This window comes from Hemitrygon akajei, chromosome 9, assembly GCF_048418815.1.
Source record: "Hemitrygon akajei chromosome 9, sHemAka1.3, whole genome shotgun sequence".
Lineage (NCBI taxonomy): Eukaryota > Metazoa > Chordata > Chondrichthyes > Myliobatiformes > Dasyatidae > Hemitrygon > Hemitrygon akajei.
In genome coordinates, this window is record NC_133132.1 from 51,016,007 (window position 1) to 51,034,191 (window position 18,185).

The 18,185-nt window shown below is 42.2% G+C and overlaps 1 protein-coding gene across 2 annotated transcripts in view; it reads left to right on the plus strand.

Moving 5' to 3' along the window:
* Positions 1–18,185, plus strand: part of tpcn3 (two pore segment channel 3) — a 59,313-nt gene that overhangs the window by 39,057 nt on the left and 2,071 nt on the right. Inside the window, exons 9-18 of one of the 2 annotated variants that reach the window (XM_073055959.1) lie at positions 1,806–2,007; positions 5,203–5,347; positions 7,915–8,100; positions 8,178–8,242; positions 10,725–10,812; positions 14,461–14,530; positions 14,610–14,829; positions 16,348–16,438; positions 16,538–16,651; positions 16,730–16,842. In XM_073055959.1, coding sequence (XP_072912060.1) covers positions 1,806–2,007; positions 5,203–5,347; positions 7,915–8,100; positions 8,178–8,242; positions 10,725–10,812; positions 14,461–14,530; positions 14,610–14,829; positions 16,348–16,438; positions 16,538–16,651; positions 16,730–16,842 — 1,294 coding nt within the window. The remainder of the gene's footprint in view (positions 1–1,805; positions 2,008–5,202; positions 5,348–7,914; positions 8,101–8,177; positions 8,243–10,724; positions 10,813–14,460; positions 14,531–14,609; positions 14,830–16,347; positions 16,439–16,537; positions 16,652–16,729; positions 16,843–18,185) is intronic. The other variant, XM_073055960.1, reaches the window with a different exon arrangement.

Genomic DNA, 18,185 nt, shown 5'->3' on the forward strand with positions numbered 1-18,185 from the left:
AGGAGAGGCATAGATAGGGTGGATAGTCAGTACCTGTTTCCCAGGGCACCAATAACAAACACCAGAGGGCATATGTACAAAATTAAGGGAGGGAAGTTTAGAGGAGATGTCAGGGGTAAGTTTTTTACACAGAGTTGTGAGTGCCTGGAATGACTTGCCAGGGATGGTGGTGGAGGCTAAAACATTAGGGGTATTTAAGAGCCTCTTGGACAGGCACATGGATGAAAGAAAAATAGAGGGTTATGGGTAGTGTGGGTTTAGTACTTTTTTTTTAAGGATTATATGGGTCGGCACAACATGGAGGGCTGGAGGGCCTGTACTGTGCTGTAGTCTTCTATGGTTCTATGGAGTCTTGGACCTTGGGCAAGGTTCAATCAGCACGGCTTGTGGATTGTATTTGTCCTTAAAGGACTCTGTGGCTCATATTATTTGTTTCTGGTTGCTCTTTTTTTAATTGCTATTTTGCGTGATTTTGATCAAGGCTCTTGGACATGGACTGTTTCTGCGGCCTGCAGTCAACGAATGACCCAGACCCTTTCAGGGACTCTCCAGTTTGATATTTAAGATTCTGTGTGTTATTTGTCCCTTTGTCTGCTGTTTGCATGATTTGTTCTTTTATTTGCATGTTAAGTGTTTGATGTTTTCTTTAAACAGATTCCATGGTGTTTCTTTTTCAGTGGCTATCTGTGGGAAGATGAATCCCAGGGTTGTATACTGCATACATGCTTTAATAATAAATGTACTTTATACTTTGAGGTGAAACCTGTGTCAGAGAGTTATGTGCCTTACTTTCTTTTCCTTTACTTTGATTGATTTAGTTTTGCATCATTTTAAATGTTTTGACATTTTATTGATTGTAAATTTTCTTTTAATTTAGTCTTAACTACATCTATCTTGGCTGAGTTAAGCACCTCATCAGAGATAATTGAAAATAGTGGGATATACTTTGGTACAAGCTGTCGAAAGGCCATCAGAAAGGTTATGGGAGTTCGTAGGTATTGGTGCCAGAATTGCCATCTTAGGCCTCATCACCTCTTGCTGACCTCTGCACCTCAGAGTAACTATGGCAACATGACCCCCATCTTGGCTTTCAACCCTTGGGCCCCAAAAGTGCCATGGAGAGCTGATGAACCATGGGCCGTTTCAGCACATTCCGGCTAGGGAAATATTTATTTTATCTATTGAGATACAGTGCAGAATAGGCCCTTCCGGCCCTTTGAGCTATGCTGCCTAGCAGCCCCTCGATTTTATTTGGCCTAATCACGGGGCAATTTATAATGACCAATTAACCTACTGTGGTAAACCATGTATATCTGTCTGGACACGCCCCTCTGCTGACTGCTCCTGTGGCTCCTCCCACAGACCCCTGGATAAAGGTGATTGTGTCACTGCTCCTCCCACAGTCCAGGGCAGTCGTCCAGCATGGATGTGCTCCGTTTTACTGTTCCGATTTTAGTATTTACTCTACTTCCAGTCTTTTGGAGTTATTGATAGTGCATCACCTGCCAACTAATATGTCTTTGGACTGTGGGAGGAATCTGGAGCACCTGGAGGAAACCTGCATGGTCAAAGGCAGAACGTACAAACTCCTTACAGACAGTGGCAGGAATTGAACCCAGGCCGTCTACGTGCTAACCATTAGCAAGATAGTTTCTACAAACCCTAACGCAATTTTCTTAAATCTAATAAGTAAAAAAAAAACTTTAGATGATATTTGTTTTTCCGATTGACTTTAAGTACTGTATTTGCATTTCGGCTCTTGTATTTTCCATCATTGTATCAAAAACTATCACACTACTTTCCAGAATGAAGTAAGGAAGCTAGTTTATATGAAGCATCGGAAAATGACTGAAGCCTTTAACATATTGAAGACAAAGAATGGAACAGAATTTGCAGTCCAGGATTCTCAATGGAGGCAGCTGGTGAAACTGGTGGCGCCCGAGATACCCAGCTCTCATCGAGAACTGCTGTGGAGAGTTCTGGATGATGAGCAGAAGGGCTTTATAGGTGAGAAGCAGTGGAAAACGAAAAAAAAAACCTTCATTGAAGATAGTTAGAAATTTGAATTGCAATAATCTTTAAGGGCAAGATCCATCGGGAATGGAGAAAGATGTTATTCAGAGTCAGTACATGGTCTGTCTGTGGGATTCCCATTCCTCCTGAGGGTGAGTTTCTAGTTTAAGAACACTATCCTTATCTAGGCTGAGGAAAAATATTTATCCACATCCACTCTCCCCCCCCCCACCCCCACCCCCATTCTATGCATGTATTCAGTTGGATTTTGGAGAGGGTGTTTATTCCGAAGCAAGTTTTATTCTGCCCAAAAAATCAGAGCAAAATGAGGTTTACACAAACAAAATGTTAGAGGAACTCAGCAGGTCAGGCAGCATCTCTGGAAAGGCATAAACAGTTGATGGTTTGTGTTGAAGCCCTTCATCAGGACTGGAAAGGAAGGGGAAAGAAGCCAAAATAGGATGGTGGGGTGGTGGGAGGAAGGAGGATAGGTGAAGCTAGGTGGATGGGGGAGGGGGGTGACGTGAGAAGCTGGGGGGGTGATGGGCGGAAAACGTGAAGGGTTGGAGAAGAAGGAATCTGACTGGAAAGGAGAGAGGATCATGGAAGGAGGAGGGGCACCAGGGGGAGGAGAAGAGAAGAGATCAGGATGCAGCTAAATGGGAAATGGAAGAAGAGGGGAGTGGGGGAAATTACCTGATGTTAGAGAAGTTGATGTTCATGCCATCAAGTTGGAGGAGGAATATAAGGTTTTGCTCCTCCACCCTATGGATGGCTTCATCGCAGCAGTAGAGGAGGCCATGGACTGAGATGCTGGAATGGGAATGGGGATTGGAATTAAAATGCTTAAGTGCCATACGGGGGATTAGGGGGATGGATGAATGGACAAAGGAATCACAGAGAGAGTGATCCCTGTGGAAAACAGAGTTGGGAGGGGATGGCATAGATGCGTTTGGTGGTAGGATCCCATTGAAGATGGCAGAAGTTGCAGAGAACGATGTGTTGGATGCGGATAAAGACAAGAGGAACTCTAACCCTGTTAAGGCAGTGGGAAGATGGGCTGAGGTTGGATGTCCGGGTAAATGGAAGAGATACAGTTGAGGGCAGCATTAATGGTGGAGGAAGCAGGACCCCATACTTTGAAGAAGGAGGACATCTCTGATGGTCTGGAAAGGAAAGCTTCATCTAGGGAACGGATGTGGCAGAGGTGAAGGAGCTGAGAAAAGGGAATGGCATTTGTACAGGAGACAGGGTGGGAAAAGGTATCATCAAGGTAGCCATGGGAATCAGTAAGTTAATAAAAGATGTTGATTGACAGTTTGTCTCCAGAGATGGAGACAGAGAGATCGAGGAAGGAGGGACAGGTGTCAGAAATGGACCAAGTGAATTTAAAGGCAGGGTGGAAGTTGAAGGCAAAGTTGATGAAATTGATGAGCTCAGCATGGGTGCATGAAGCAGCACCGATGCAGTTGACAACATGGCACAGAAAGAGTTGGGGAGCATTACCAGAGAAAGTGGTAATGTTCACAATGAAAGCGGTAACGCAAAGTGAGGGTAAAGCAGAATCTATATCTTTAGCATTGTTAAGTTAGAAGATTAGGTCATATATTTTTGAAAGAGCAAATTCTCTAAAGGAATATTTTCCTTCCTTGTGAAAATATGAGGAAACTTTCCCACCAGCATTTCTGCCCTTCATTTTTTCAGTCTCCCAAGTTAGTTTGCTGCCAACCTGGACTTGTGCTGAATTAAAACAAGGTTAAATGTTTCGCTTTGGTGATTATATTCACCTAGTTTTCCACCCACAATAACACAGCTGCAAAATTTCCTTGCACGTCTGTGGTGAATAAGGAGTTAACCACTTCCATTTAGCATCTTATCAAACTCAATTGAACAAGCTTTGATCTCTTTTGGTTTCTGACTGAGAGGTGATTAATGAGGAAGAGCATCTCTGTTTCAGTACAGCTCTTTGGCAAAGTAACTATAAGGTGCCTGATCCATGTCCATTCCAGACCCCACTATCTATCAACACCTCCATCCAGTGCAGATCATTTGGACTATTTGGAACTGACTCGGATCATTTGGTTCAGCTGATGTACTTTTAATGGGTAGTTCTGTCCATTTTATAGTCCCAGCAGACACGCCACATAAACCAGAAATGTGCGTGCATGTATGTGCATCTATCAAAGTTGAGTTAGTTGAATAATAAATGCAAGAAAATGTTCTCTTTACTTCTCGTGAGCCTAATGGATTTCTCAGAAAACATTGATGTAGCTACTTCTTTCAATTCTTTTGCCTTTCATTTTGGATCGTTTTGGTAATTTTGAATAAATTGGTCTCTATGGAATGTTAGAAAGTTTTCTTTCAGTGAAGTGGTAAAGTCTCACCTCATGAACTTCTCCCTCTGTTTTTGGCCTTCAGCAAACTTTTCAGTCCTGGCATGTGCAGCAGATGTGGCACATTTGATTCCCAATGACACAACAGAAGCAAATTATATTTAAACTACTTGACCATTTTTGATAAGAATACCCCCTTTCTCTTCCATCCTCTCAGCTCCAACAAGCTACTTCCCACGAGGTCACACATCCCTTTTTATTTAGCATCCTACCCATGTCCGCTCCTCCACTACAAAAGAAAACCCTTCGAAAATTCTGGTTCAGTGGAGTGCAACTCACCTTTGCCAATTACATTATGCTTTAGGGAGGCTGTGTTTGGGGTTTGGTATGCCTTGGATTTAGTGCTTAGAAGCCTATGTTTTACTGCTTTTGTCTGCGTTACTCTGCTTGTTTAAAAGGCAACTCTTGATACTGTGTAAATCCGTCTGTTCAAAGCCACTCGCCCCAACCCTGGGTATTGGAAAGTGTGGGAAAGCATGTCGAAGATGAAACACATCTTTAAATGTTAGTTACTCGTCATGATCAATACTGAATGTCAGTTGTTAAAAGACATTTGGATGGGTTCATAAAATGTTTAGAGCAGGGGTATCTAACCTTTATTATGCCATGGACCAATACCGTTAAGCAAGGTGGCTGTGAACATCAGATTAGCGACCCCTGGTTTAGAGAGGCATGGACCAAATGCAGACAAATGGGACCCAGCTCAGGAAGACACCTTGGTCATCATGGACAAGTTGGGCTAAAAGGGTTTGTTTTCTGTGCTGCACAGCTCCGATTCTGTTTTCTTTTTTATCAGGAAAAGAGTCTTTCATCCGCCTGGCAGACCTTCTAAACATACAGATTGTTCAGATGAAGGAGAGGGTCCATCCGTTGGAGAAAAGCATACCGAACCTGTATAACTCTAGAGTGAGCCAGCTCATCTGCAGGATGGTCAAGCACCAGTATGTTCCAGTGACTGATTATCAAAATCAGCATTCTCATATGTAATTTTAATACTTAGAGTTTGTTGTACAACTGGCTGACAGGAGATTCGTGATAGACAAGTTCCATTTGAGCATTAGTCAGAGTTAGTTATTTCTTGTATTGATTACCCACCAGTACAAAAACTAATGCTCCCATCAGCTTTAACTGTGGGAGATGTTATGTATCAGAAGTCAGTGGGGTTATATTAACCTCCTTTTACTGCCCTCTCTTTCATGGCAGCTAGTAGAACACAAACAAGATTGACTGTTTTCTTCATGCTGTTTATTTAGAGAACTGTGCCAAAGTTTTAGGCATGTATATATATCCAGGGTGTCTAAGACTTTTGCACAGTACTGCAGTAATTTTCTGAATCGCACAGTACTGCACAAATTTCATGACACGTGTGAGTGATGATAAACCTGAAACTGATATGGGTCTCTATTGTGGACTGAGAGCGGGAAGGGAGCAGGGGTTGGGGAATTATGGTTGAATAAAAAGAAAGGGAAAGGGGAAGGTGTGGGAAGCACCAGAGAGACATTCTCCAATAATCAATAAACCAGTTGTTTGAATCCAAATGACCTTGCCTGGTGTCTCAGAGCTAGGTGTATCTGCACCCACCCTACCCCCACCTGGCTCCCGACACTCCTTCTCAGTCACCTGTCCCACACCCCTCACGCAGCGCTCCACCCTCACCATTCCCAACGTCCTTTATTCCTGTCAGATTTACAAACACACTCTCCTCTCCATGCTGACAGTGCAAAAGTCTTATACACTCTAACTCTAAAATATGTGTGTGTGTGCCTAACACTTGAGCAGTACTGTATATTGAAGGATCTGACCAGTGTTTGTTTCACCTGCAAGTGTCATTTTAAGTGTCTGAGGCTCAAACCCAGCAGAATGTTTTTCATTTGTAGTGTCAGGATGGGTTTACGTTCATCAGACTGGTGAAAAAGTGTTCAGATGATGCAAAATGTGGTGGAGTTGTGTTTAGTGAGGGAGGTTGTCAAAGGATATGGCAGGGTATCGATCAGTTGAAAATCTCGGTGAAGAAATGGGAAATGGAACTTAATCCCGACAGGTGAGGTGATGGGTTTTAGGAGGTCAATTTAGAAGCTTTGATGTACAGAGGAATCTTAGAGTGCAAGCTCCCTGAAAATGACAACAGAAGTGGATAGGGTGGGAAAGATGAATGAGTTCATCAGTCAGGGCATCGGTCACCTTGCTGCCAGACCAGTGGTCCCCAACCTCCGGGCCGCAGACCGATATCGGGCCGCGAGGCATGCAGGGGTGCAGCGGTAGCTGGAACGCACCCAGCACATCTTTAAGAAGAAAGCCAAAATAAACAAGCTAATTAATTAGGTGCTGCCCGGCACGTAGATGTTGGCCCGGATCAGAGGCGATTGCCGACTGCGTAGAGCACAGTGTCACAGCTAGAAGAGGCATCGCTTCACAGCACCAGAGAACCAGGTTCATTTCTGACCTTTGGTGCTGTTGGTGTGGAGTTTGCATGCTCTCCCTGTCACAATGTGGGTTCCTTTCAAGTTTTTACTCCCATTTCCCAGTGACATGTAGATCGGTAAGTTAGTTGGCCACTGTAAATTGTGCCAACATTCAGGTGAATGATAGGATCTGGTGCAAGTGGTTGAGAATGCGGAGAGAAGAATAAAGGCGATTGCTGTTGATGGTTGAAACGGACTTGATGGGCTGAAGGGCGTGTTTTTGTGCTGTCCATCTATGACAGCAAGTTTCCATCTGTGGTGGTAATACCAATTTGTCTTCCCGTGCATACTTGTGCTTTTGTAGCTTGAGAGAGTTGTGTGTGGGTGGTATTCACTGCTGGATTGGAAGGCGAAGATGTTCAAACTGAAGTTATAAATATGGACGTGGTGATACAGGAACAGAGTGTAATCCTGAGTCAGGGCAGGTCTGTAGTGGCCTGGTTGTGTGCAGTGACTTGCTTCGGTTGCAGCATCTATAGAAAGCAAGAAATTCATAGTTTGGCTCTCCGCTGGCCTATTGAGTGCTGTATGTTCAGTCTTAATTCATTATCTTATTTCCTTTCTAGTTTCTGTTTTGTGATCAGTCTCCTCCAGCTTCCTGCTCTCTTCAGCAGACTTAGATGTAATCCGCACGTATTGATCATTTGAGTTAACTAGTGCGTGCTGGACTTGACTTTTTTAGTTCAATATCTCCGTTCGCTATCAGAGAATGTATACAATTTACAACCTGAAATTCTTGTTCTTCACAGACATTGATGGAACAGAAGAGTGTCCCAAAGAATGACAGTAAAAATGCTAGAACCCCAATGCCCCACCCGCTCCCCCCCCACACACGAGCAACAACAAAACATCGACCCCCCCCCCCCACTTACTTTAGCAAAAAGCATCAGCACCGTCCACCCACCAAGCAAGAGTAGCAAAGCTCCCAAGAAAGACCATGATCTGCAGTACAACAAAAACTGTTTGTTCACCTGACAATTTTACAATTAGGCAGAGAGGTAAGATTCTTACAACATGTTACAAGTTTTGTTTTCTCTCTCACACAGAGGGTTTCGTTACACATACGATGTTATCATTGTTATAAATGCTATTTTTATCGGTGGAGATGAGACCAATCCTTTAATATCTAAGGCGGAATGGGTGTTCTTGACCCTCTACGTAATTGAAATACTGCTGAAACTCTACGCACACGAACCCAGGGCCTTCTTTGCTAAATTTCAGTTTTGGAATTGGTAATTTTACTTCATCTTTAAACTATTATTTATTCTGGATGTGAAACAATGAATTAAGTTTCTGATTACTATTTCAGGTTTGATACCATAATTATCGTTGCTGCTCTGCTGGGCGCCATAGTCAATGCTACACTTAAATCATGTAGGTACTTGAATTTATATAAGTCTGTATATTCTAAAATCTTCAAATTAGTGCAGAATTGGTTACATTTAATACAAATGAGCATATCATGATTTTTTTAATAGATTCCTACACCATCAGTGGACCGTCCTCCAGATTTTAGGTTCTGCAATCTCTTGTGCCTCCATTTGGTTATGGTGCCTGTCTTCTCCCCATTGCACTGTGTTTTTTCCCCATGAGTGTCAGGAAAACCTGTCTTTTGATCTAGGATGTGGATTTAATTTCTCTGGGATAAAATTAGTGTCTCAGTGCTACCGGCTGTAAAGGATGTTTCAGTGGTCAGCACATTGCTTGGAACGATAGTGGCGTTCTATAACCTTAATGCTTGAGTCCATCACAGCCATTCCTCGGCAGTGAAATGACATGCTCTTCCCACTTCAGGTGTGACCTGCTTAAGTGTTGGGACATTATGGAAAGTTTGCACTCAATTGGTGTGTCTGCAACCACACCAGCCCACCCTCCCCCTACCCCAACACTCCTCCTCTTGTCACCTGACCCACACTCTCGCCATTCCTAACATCCTTTGTTCTTGTCGGATTTACAAACTCGTTCTCCACTCCACCAGTACCGTACACTTCTTTCTAAATTTCACCTGTGGAGAGAAACATTAAATTAATGTTGGCCAACCATGACCTTTCACTAGAACTAGAAAAGTCCGATGCCAGACATGCACAGAAGAGAGGGAACAAAGGGACGATCAATAGTGGAGATCATGAAACTAAATGGCCAAGCGGACAGTGCCAGCTCAAAGAAGTTATTTGTGACACCTATCTGTCTGGCAATGTACTAGACGATGAGTGGAAGGAGAGGAAAATAAAGATAATGTTTGTGAGAGAGGGAAAAACAGTACAGTTGACCAAGACAGGTTAGAAATACTCAGCAGGCTTAACAGCATCCGTGGAGAGAGATAAGCACAGTTCATGTGTCAGTTACCTTTCTACAGAAATGGTTAGTTTAAATACAAACTGAAGAATCTGTTTATGTGAAGTTGTTGAATTAAATGTTCTGACCCGAGGGCTGTAATATTTCAAATCTGAAGACAAGTTGAAGTACTTCGAGCTTGCATTGGGTGGGGGGCGTCAGCAAAAGTAAGATGCAAAAGACGGGGGTCAGAGTTGGTGGGAGCTCGCAGACACCCTTTCAGATGGAAAAGAGGTATTCTACAAATTAATCACATAACTGGTTTTGCCTTCTTGTATAAAGATCACGTTCTGATCACCAAAACAGAAATCTTAATCGATGGGGGTATTTTCTTGTGGTAGGAATTTATACCAACTTTTATCCCATGTTTGAATGTTGTCTTTGTCTTGCAGGGATGTACTGCTGAAAAATTCTCGGCTGAACTTGGGAGGGAAGATTATCAATTAGCCAGTTTTTCCATGTTTGAGCCTGGAACTGTCATATGAAGTAACACATAGAATGCTGAAGGAACTCAGTGGGCCTGGCAGCTTCGATTTAGGGAGGTGAACAGTTCTGGGTTGAGAGACTTCACCTGTGATGGAAGATAGGAGGAAGTTGTCCAGTGTATATTTTAAAAAAGAGGGAAAGGTGCAGGGAGGGTCTGAAGAAAAACCTGGATCCAAGAGAGTGAGCCTCAGGGATAGATCCGGGAGTGGAGTGGAAATCGTGCCAGGAGCTGGAAGGTAATGAACAGAAATACCAAAGAGAGGGGTAGAGGGGTGGGGGAGCAGTGAGAGAGGGTCTACCAGACATCCTGTTGAAGAGAGGAAGCAGACTTCTTCACAATGCTCCCCTGTTGTGCAGTGACTTTGTCACATCCCCGCTTCTGGCACTATGCCCACTTCCCCGTCTGCCCATCATCCCTCCTCACCCAAATTCTCCTATATCCTGCCAGCCCGCGAAGGAAGGAAAGAAAGTTAGCTTTATTTGTTGCATGTATATTAAAAAACATGCAGTGAAATGGCCAGCCTAATCAGATCAGTGAGGACTGGGCCGGTCATCTCAAATGGTCACCACACTTCCCTGAGGCAACATCGCATACGCACGACTCGCGAATCCCTAACCTGAAATTGTGGGAGGAAACCGGAGTACCCCAAGGAAACTCGTGTGGCCTCAGGGAGAATGCGCAAATTCCTTTCGGACGGTGATGAGAATTGATGCTGGCACCATAAAGTGTTGTGCTAACCACAGCGCCAACATACGGTCCCTCTACTAACTACACCCCCTTTCCCTTCATCCCTTTGTACTGGCCACTGAGTTCCTTCAGCATCTTGCCTGTTGCTCCCAATTCTGCAATCTCTCCGTGCCCCCCATATGAACTGAGCCACGTGCCGCTCACCCCAGCTCTGCCATCACATAGAATCTGTAACCTCAGCCCCCCCCCTTTGCAACGTGAAACTTGGATTTCAGGCTTTGCTTCAACTGCGTGATTAAGAACGCAATCCAACTCATGACGTTGTTTGCTTTTGTTTTGCCAACACAGCTGACGGGTACAGTAGTCAACAGATCCTGGATATTGTGTTCATCCTGCGGGTACTTCGACTAATCCGGATCGTCGACAGCTTCCAGAGGTAAAAGTTAAAGGCTGGAGTTTGTAAGTGACTACCCTGCATTTAAAATGCAACAGATGGATGTGAAACCTGTTGCCATAGAGTCATAACCTTAGAGGAGCACAGCCCACCTAGACCATGCTGAAACTATTTAAACTGCCGACTCCCATTGACCAGCACTGGCACCCTAGCCCTCCATATCCTTACCATCCATGTACCTATCCAAATTTCTCCGAAACGTTGAAATCGAGTTTGTATGCACCACTGTGCTAGTAGCTCATTCCACTCTCTCACGATCCTGAGTGAAGAAGTTTCCTCTCATGTTCCCCTTAAAATTCTCACCTTTCACCCTTAATCCATGACCTCTGCTGTTGTCCCACCCAACCTCAGTGGATAAGGTCTGCTTGCATCTACCCAATCGATAGCCCTTAATTTTGTATACCTCTGTTAAATCTCCTCTCAATCTTCTACATTCTGAAGAGAAACCTCTGCCTTTTGAGAGACTTCCACATCTATTATGCCAATGCAGTATATTGAGAATAGGAGCCCTCTGACCATTCAGTATGTTTACAGATAATTCTGTGATACCATATTGCTGTTACTCCCTGTTGTCCTTGATATCTTGGGGTCGAGCAATGTTAGCTTTCTCCTTTAATACAGTCCAGATGAAGGGTCTTGGCCCAAATCCAGAATGTCCACTTATTTATTGATTTATTTAGTGATATATTGCGGAGTAGGCCCTTCCAGCCCTTTGAGCCATGCTGCCCCAGCAACGCCCAACAAACCCAATCGCCCTATCCTAATCACGGGACAATTAGCGATTAATATACCCGGTGTGTGTTTGGACTGTGGGAGGAAACGCAGGGCAAACCCATGCGTTTCATGGGGAGGAGTACAGACTCCTTAGAGACGGCACTGGAATTGAACTCTGAACTCCGTGACACCCCGGGCTGCAATAGCATTGCGCTAACCGCTACACTACTGTATTTCCCTGCACAGATGCTGCCCGACCCGCTGAGTTCCTCCAGCAGTTGTTTGCTCCAGGTTCCAGCAACTGTAGTCTCTCTGTGTCTCCAAATATAGTCAGGACTTGCTTTCCTCTGTCTTCTGTGGTAAATTCCACAGGATCACCACTCCAAACAAAGTAGTTTCTCCTCATATCATAGTCTTGGTTGCACAACACCGCTTTATGCTAATCATCAAGCACTATCTACACCAGGGAACCCAACCTTGTTTTATGCCATGGACCAATACCATTAAGCAGGGGATCCATAGATCCCAGGCTGGAAACCCCTGGTGTACACTAATCTCATTTACCAGCGCTTGGTACATTCCCTACTACGCTTTGGCAGCTCAAGTAATCAAACGTTCAGTCGTGTCCTCCACTACCCACTCAGGTTTGGTAAGTTCTAAGTGACTTATCCCATATTCTGGATGTGACTCCGCCATTCAGGAAACATAGCCATTGGGAATATCCTGGAATGCAACCTGTCGATCCCAATACTTCAATGAGATCCCCTCCTATTCCTCAAAACTCGAGTGAATATATAGCTGTTCAACTCAATCTCTCCTTGTAAATAATCCTGCCATTCTTGCGACCAGCCGAGTGAATCTTCACTGCACTCCCTTGGGTAAAGAGACTCCTGGGAGATTTCTGTCTAACCTTCTAAATATTGTATCCTGTTTAACATCTGAAGTTAAAAAGTGTGCTTACCTTACTTTGAAAGCTCAGTCTTTACATCCAAATTGTCTCTTGGGAATGAAAATTTGCTTGCTGTATCTCCATTTTTAGCTCCCTCCTCTCACGCTAGGAATTACACCCAGTGGCCACTTTATTAGATACCTCCTGTGCATAATAAAGTGGCCACTGAGTGTATGTTTATGGTCTTCTGCTTCTGTAGCCCATCCGCTTCACGGTTTCGACATGTGCATTCAGAGATGTCTTCTGGACAACTCTGTTTATAATGCAAGTTCATTTGAGTTACTGCCACCTTCCTGTCAGCTTGAATCAGTCTGTTCATGGCTTTCCTCTACAACAAGATCTTTTGTCTTCGATATTTCAGTCTTACTACTTACACGGTTGTTTTGTCTTTACATCTTTGTAAAGATGCTTTATTTATGTGCCTACCAAGCATTGTAGCATCAGCGTTGATGCACTGACAACATATTCCTTTATCATGAACAAATATGTTAAATGGCTATAGGAATAAACCAATTATTTTACTTTTCCCCAGGCAAAGGGGTTTTATGATGCTCGACTTTCTGCATCATCCACATCCAAACTCCTAAAGCCCCCCACCCCAAAAAAAGCCTTCATTCTTTTAATCCCAATAATGCTTTTGGATAAATAATGACATTACCTCAACAGAGCAGCGAGTTGTCTGCGGGATCGAAGGGTTTTATCAGTCCACAAAAGGCTTCATTGATAGAACTATAGCAGAAACTCGTGCTGACTTGCCACACGAGCAAGTACTTGAAGTATAAATCCAGTGTGTGATCTGAACATCCCAGGAAAGCTTTGCTCCGGATTTAAATAAAGGACCTGGCGTCGCAGTCCAATGAGCTCTGAATAATGTTAGTGTCTCCCACTGCTACAGCAGCTTCCAGGGAAGAACAAACGCTCCAGTCCAAATATCCAAGCAATTATCATCTTTACTGTCTGCCTGGAATAGAATCAATTCATGAAAATTTGATGCAGTTGCAAAATAAAATTGCCAGAATTATCTTGGTAAATTGAATCTGGTATCCTTCAAATTAAATCAATGACACTGTGCTGTTGATTAACAATTGCAAGTATTGAGCGCCAGTCCTTCAACTCATAGGGGAGTTGAACACTTCTTAATGGATAATTAAAATATGCATTTCCCTGTGTTGTGATCAATACTTATTTCTTTTTCTCAGTTGATTACATGTTGAATTCAGAAGATCTAATTTTAATACCTTTCTGCTGCTAACTTCAATCTTTCAGTTTAATTGGTTAAAGAAATAACAGGATCCCTCAAATTAAGGGAAACCAGTCATTTTCAACTTTGACACGTGCTTTCTGTAATCTGATGCATGAAATAATCTGACAAACTCGTGTGGGAGGGCAATTGAATGCTCCATGAAGCAGTTTTATTCCCAAACTGCAGTTCGTCACTAATGTTACAGTTGTGTAAACAGCAGTGAACGTGACACCTGTGTTGTGGAATTCAATGCCGTCTCCAAAAGCAATCCAAGTTAATAGAGTCACAAAAGTTTACAGCTTGGAAACACGCCCTTTGGCCCAACTGGCGCATATCAACAAGGTGCCTTCCAAGCTAGTCTGATTTGCCTGTTGGCACCCATATCCCTGTAAGACATTCCAAATGTCTTTTAAAATTGTCGTTGTAATAACCTCTATCACTTCCTACTGCAGCTTGATGCACACGCCCACCACCTTCTATGCAGTAAAAAATTTGACCTTAGCGTCCCTTTTAAGTTTTTCTCTTCTCACAAACCTTTACAGGGGGAAAAGACTGGCCATCCACCTTGTTAACATATAAAATGTAGCTTTTTTTTCTCGGCTTTATGGCAGAATGGGGAAATTTACTGGGACGAGAAGATGGTTACCCAAGAGAAGACTTTTCCACAATCTTTGAAATGATAGACTTTGTCATTATTTTAATGCCTCCGTCCTTTTCCTTTTAGATTCAGGATTTTGCTCAACACATTGGTGAATCTTATACCCACAATGCTAACATATGCAGGACTACTTGTGGTAAGGAAAGGTAACTTTTTAAGACTTTTGGATCACTAATCTTTAAATGTGATTTTAAATGCATTTTCTTTTTTTTTAGGTTGTATACTACATTTTTGCTATAGTTGGAATGGAAGCATTCAAAGGGAGGATCATTTTTTACAGTGCTAACTCCAGTGACCCTGCAGCAAAATATTGCGGGAATCCAGCACTGAAGGGTTCACAGTTTGCTACTCTTAGATATTGCAAGAACAACTTCAATAATCTCCTTTCAGCCTTCATATTACTTATTGAATTGACAGTGGTCAACCAGTGGCATGATATCCTTTCTCAATTTTCAAATGGACTTTCCCCCTCTTATCGGAATCGTGATAACTATTATTGTCATGTTAACTATTTATTGTCCTGTACGCCAGAGTGTAATAAAGTTATGTGCTTAGTTAAAGCTTGCAGTGTAAACAGTAACATAGGCATCCGTTAGTCTCGTGAGACCATAGATTTGTGCCTTGGAAGGTTTCCAGGGTGCAGGCCTGGGCAGGGTTGTATGGGAGACCGGTAGTTGCCCAAGCTGCAAGCCTTCCCCTCTCCACACCACCGATGTTGTCCAAGGGAAGGGCACTAGGACCCAAGCAGCTTGGCACCGGTGTCGTCACAGAGCAATGTGTTGTTAAGTGTCTTGCTCAAGGACCCAACATGCTGCCTCAGCTGAGGCTCGAACCAGTGACCTTCAGATCACTAGACCAATGCCTTATCCACCTGCAGTAACATTATAACAATAAATACAGCAAAAATTGTAAAACAACTAAATGGCATAAGGTATACTAGAGCAAAAAGAAATGTCAGTGATGATTAAAGGAGGGAGAATTTAAGGCTTTGAAAGGTGATTGGTTCAGAAGTCTGATATAGGTGGGGAAGAAGCAGGTTTGAGTTTCATCATCTGGGCTTTCATGCTCCTGTTTGTTTTAGAAGAGAGAAAAGGGAATGGCCAGGAGAGCAGACAACCTCGATGCTACATTACTAATATTGAAAAGGAAACATTTTGTAATACTGTTGAATTTTTCCAGTATTTTCTGTTTTAGCCTTCTAAATTGTATAAATACGTGTACGCACCCTCATTAGGTTGGTATTTGATTGCCCTTCTATGTTTTAGACTTTTGACAAGTAATAAATCCAATGTAACTTTGGAATTATGAAACACCTTCACACTTTGTGTACATTTCCTTGAACAAGAATCCCAAGGGACAAACCTTACAATAATTGTGAAATTGTTGAAGAAAGTCTGGCATATCTTGAGAGAATTGGTTTTTCAATATATCACAAAATTAACTAATAAATTAGATCTTTTGAACAAATAAGACCTCAAAGAGCTTAATGAGCAACTTAAATTGGGTGATTATTGTAGTTATGAGGATGGTAATAAATACTCAGGGAAGGCCTGGAATTTGGAGAATCATGAAGTACAGAATTTAATTGAAAAGACGCACAGTTGGGTCAAATGCGGAAAAAAACTCTAGAAAATTGAATATATTGAAATATTTACATTTGAGTGATCTACTTGTAGGTGTGGTGCTTTAATAGATTTCACAGCCTGGTACCAGATTTTGTTCTGTTTTTTTGAGATTTTTCTAAAAATCAAATCAAAATTCTGTGCATCCAGAGGGAAGTGAACTTTATCCTGCTGCACTGCTTCTGTTGCATGACGTACCATTAATTATGGCGGACAAACCTCATAAATATTTCAAATAGATAATTTACTATTTGCAGAACAATCATACTATTTAATTACCAATGACTTTTTTGTGTTTTCATTCTACACTTCGACTCCTTAACAATAATACCTCTTGCAACTGGATTTGTGAAGGTAACTCACTTAACTGCAAGGATCTTCTTTGTCATCTTTCATATAGTGGTTGTCATTATACTAATCAAGTAAGTCTGATAGGACTTTTTAAAAAGTTCAGTAAAGCAATTAGTTGATATCAACATGCCTGACTTTCCATCCCCTTTCCCCCTCTCCTCCTCTGAAAGTATCTTCATAGCATTTGTTTTGGAAGCTTTTTTTGTGGAGTATTCATTGTCCAGGAGTGCTGTTGAAAATGCCGTTGAGAAGAAAATTCAAGAGCTTGGAATGGGAGACTATGTGTAAGTACAACAATGTTAGGTGCATATAATTGCACGTTTTTATTTGTCATACACCATTTTAATGTAAATTACTTTTAGGGACCATCCAGCTGGAAACCTAGTTGAAGTTATGGAAACAAGTGAAAATGACCTTGGTAACACTGATGATACTAATTTGAATTCCACACTGAGATTCAGAATAGCATCAATTCGTAAGTATTGTCTGCATAATTATATTGCTTCATTGAATTAAGCTAGTTCGGTGTCCAACTCTACGAAAGTTAGTTGCTGTGCAGTGTTAGCTGGTTATAGACCACAGCTTCTGAAAGTTGTGTCACTTCTCTTTATCACCTCCTCTTGTCAGAAGGAAGCAAGATCAATCAGTGTATTATCTTCATTTCAATAATCCATCTGTCATTGCATAGATAGCTAATCTTAGTTATTGAGGTTATATGCAATAATGTAACATTCCACTATTGATTTCCAAAAGTCAAGCAACATTACTACAATATGAAGAGGCATTTTCCTCTGCAAAAATGCACAGTGAAATATTTTACATGGATTAATTCCTCCCGCCCTATTCACAAACAGTGAAGTGCCATATCTGAGCAATTTGCTGATACTGAGATAACAACAGAAAATGCTGGCAATACAGGGGTCATGTGTGAGAGATGGACTTGATGACCTGTCGGAATATGATTTGAGGATCAGTGCAGAGATTACCTCAACTTTTAACTTTCTATTCTAACCATAATTAATAATTAAAAATGATAGGGAAACACCAGACAGGTTTGTGTAAGGAATGTCAGGAAGAGGAGTCAGTAGAACATGTAATTCTGACTTGCAGGAAGTATGGGATACAGAGAGAGATGATGAGAATTAATCTAAGGGAACTGTGGGTGCGGGAATTCACATTAAAAGGGTTATTGGGCATGGGTGAGAGAGCACAGGTCAGGGTACCTTTAGCTTTCTTAAGGGGTACAGGTTTTTTTTTTAAATAGGATATGATGGATAAGCAGGAATAGGGTACTAGGATGGTCAAAGAAGGATAAAGTGTAGATTAGGGTGGGAATGTGTGTGAATGGGTGAAGGGATTTAGAATGTAAGTCTATCATCTGATCCACAGTCTGGAGCACAAGGTGGTGGTAATGCACCATTAAGCTGGGTGCCAACTGCCGTAAAACAGGAAGAAGAACCTTAATTAATTGTCAGAAAACAAATTTTCACAAATAAATGTTTCACCCTTAGTGCTGATTTTTCTTTAATTTCCTGTGCACCGGCAGGAATTTGTAACTAGCTGTTTATTTTAAGGAATTCTAACCTAGGTCCAATTGTTCCATGATATTCTGAACATGAAGCAGTTCAGGTACAAATGCTGTTGACTTTTATGTCCATAGATATGCTTTGTATTTTTTAAAAAATCAAAGATGTTAGCATCCAAAGCCCAGGGCATAGCTGCTGATCTCCTTAGTATTTGAGATTGCACAAACTGGTCACATGTTGCTCCTAACATTTTGTCCTCCTGCTTAACAGAGTAATAGACTATACAAGCATT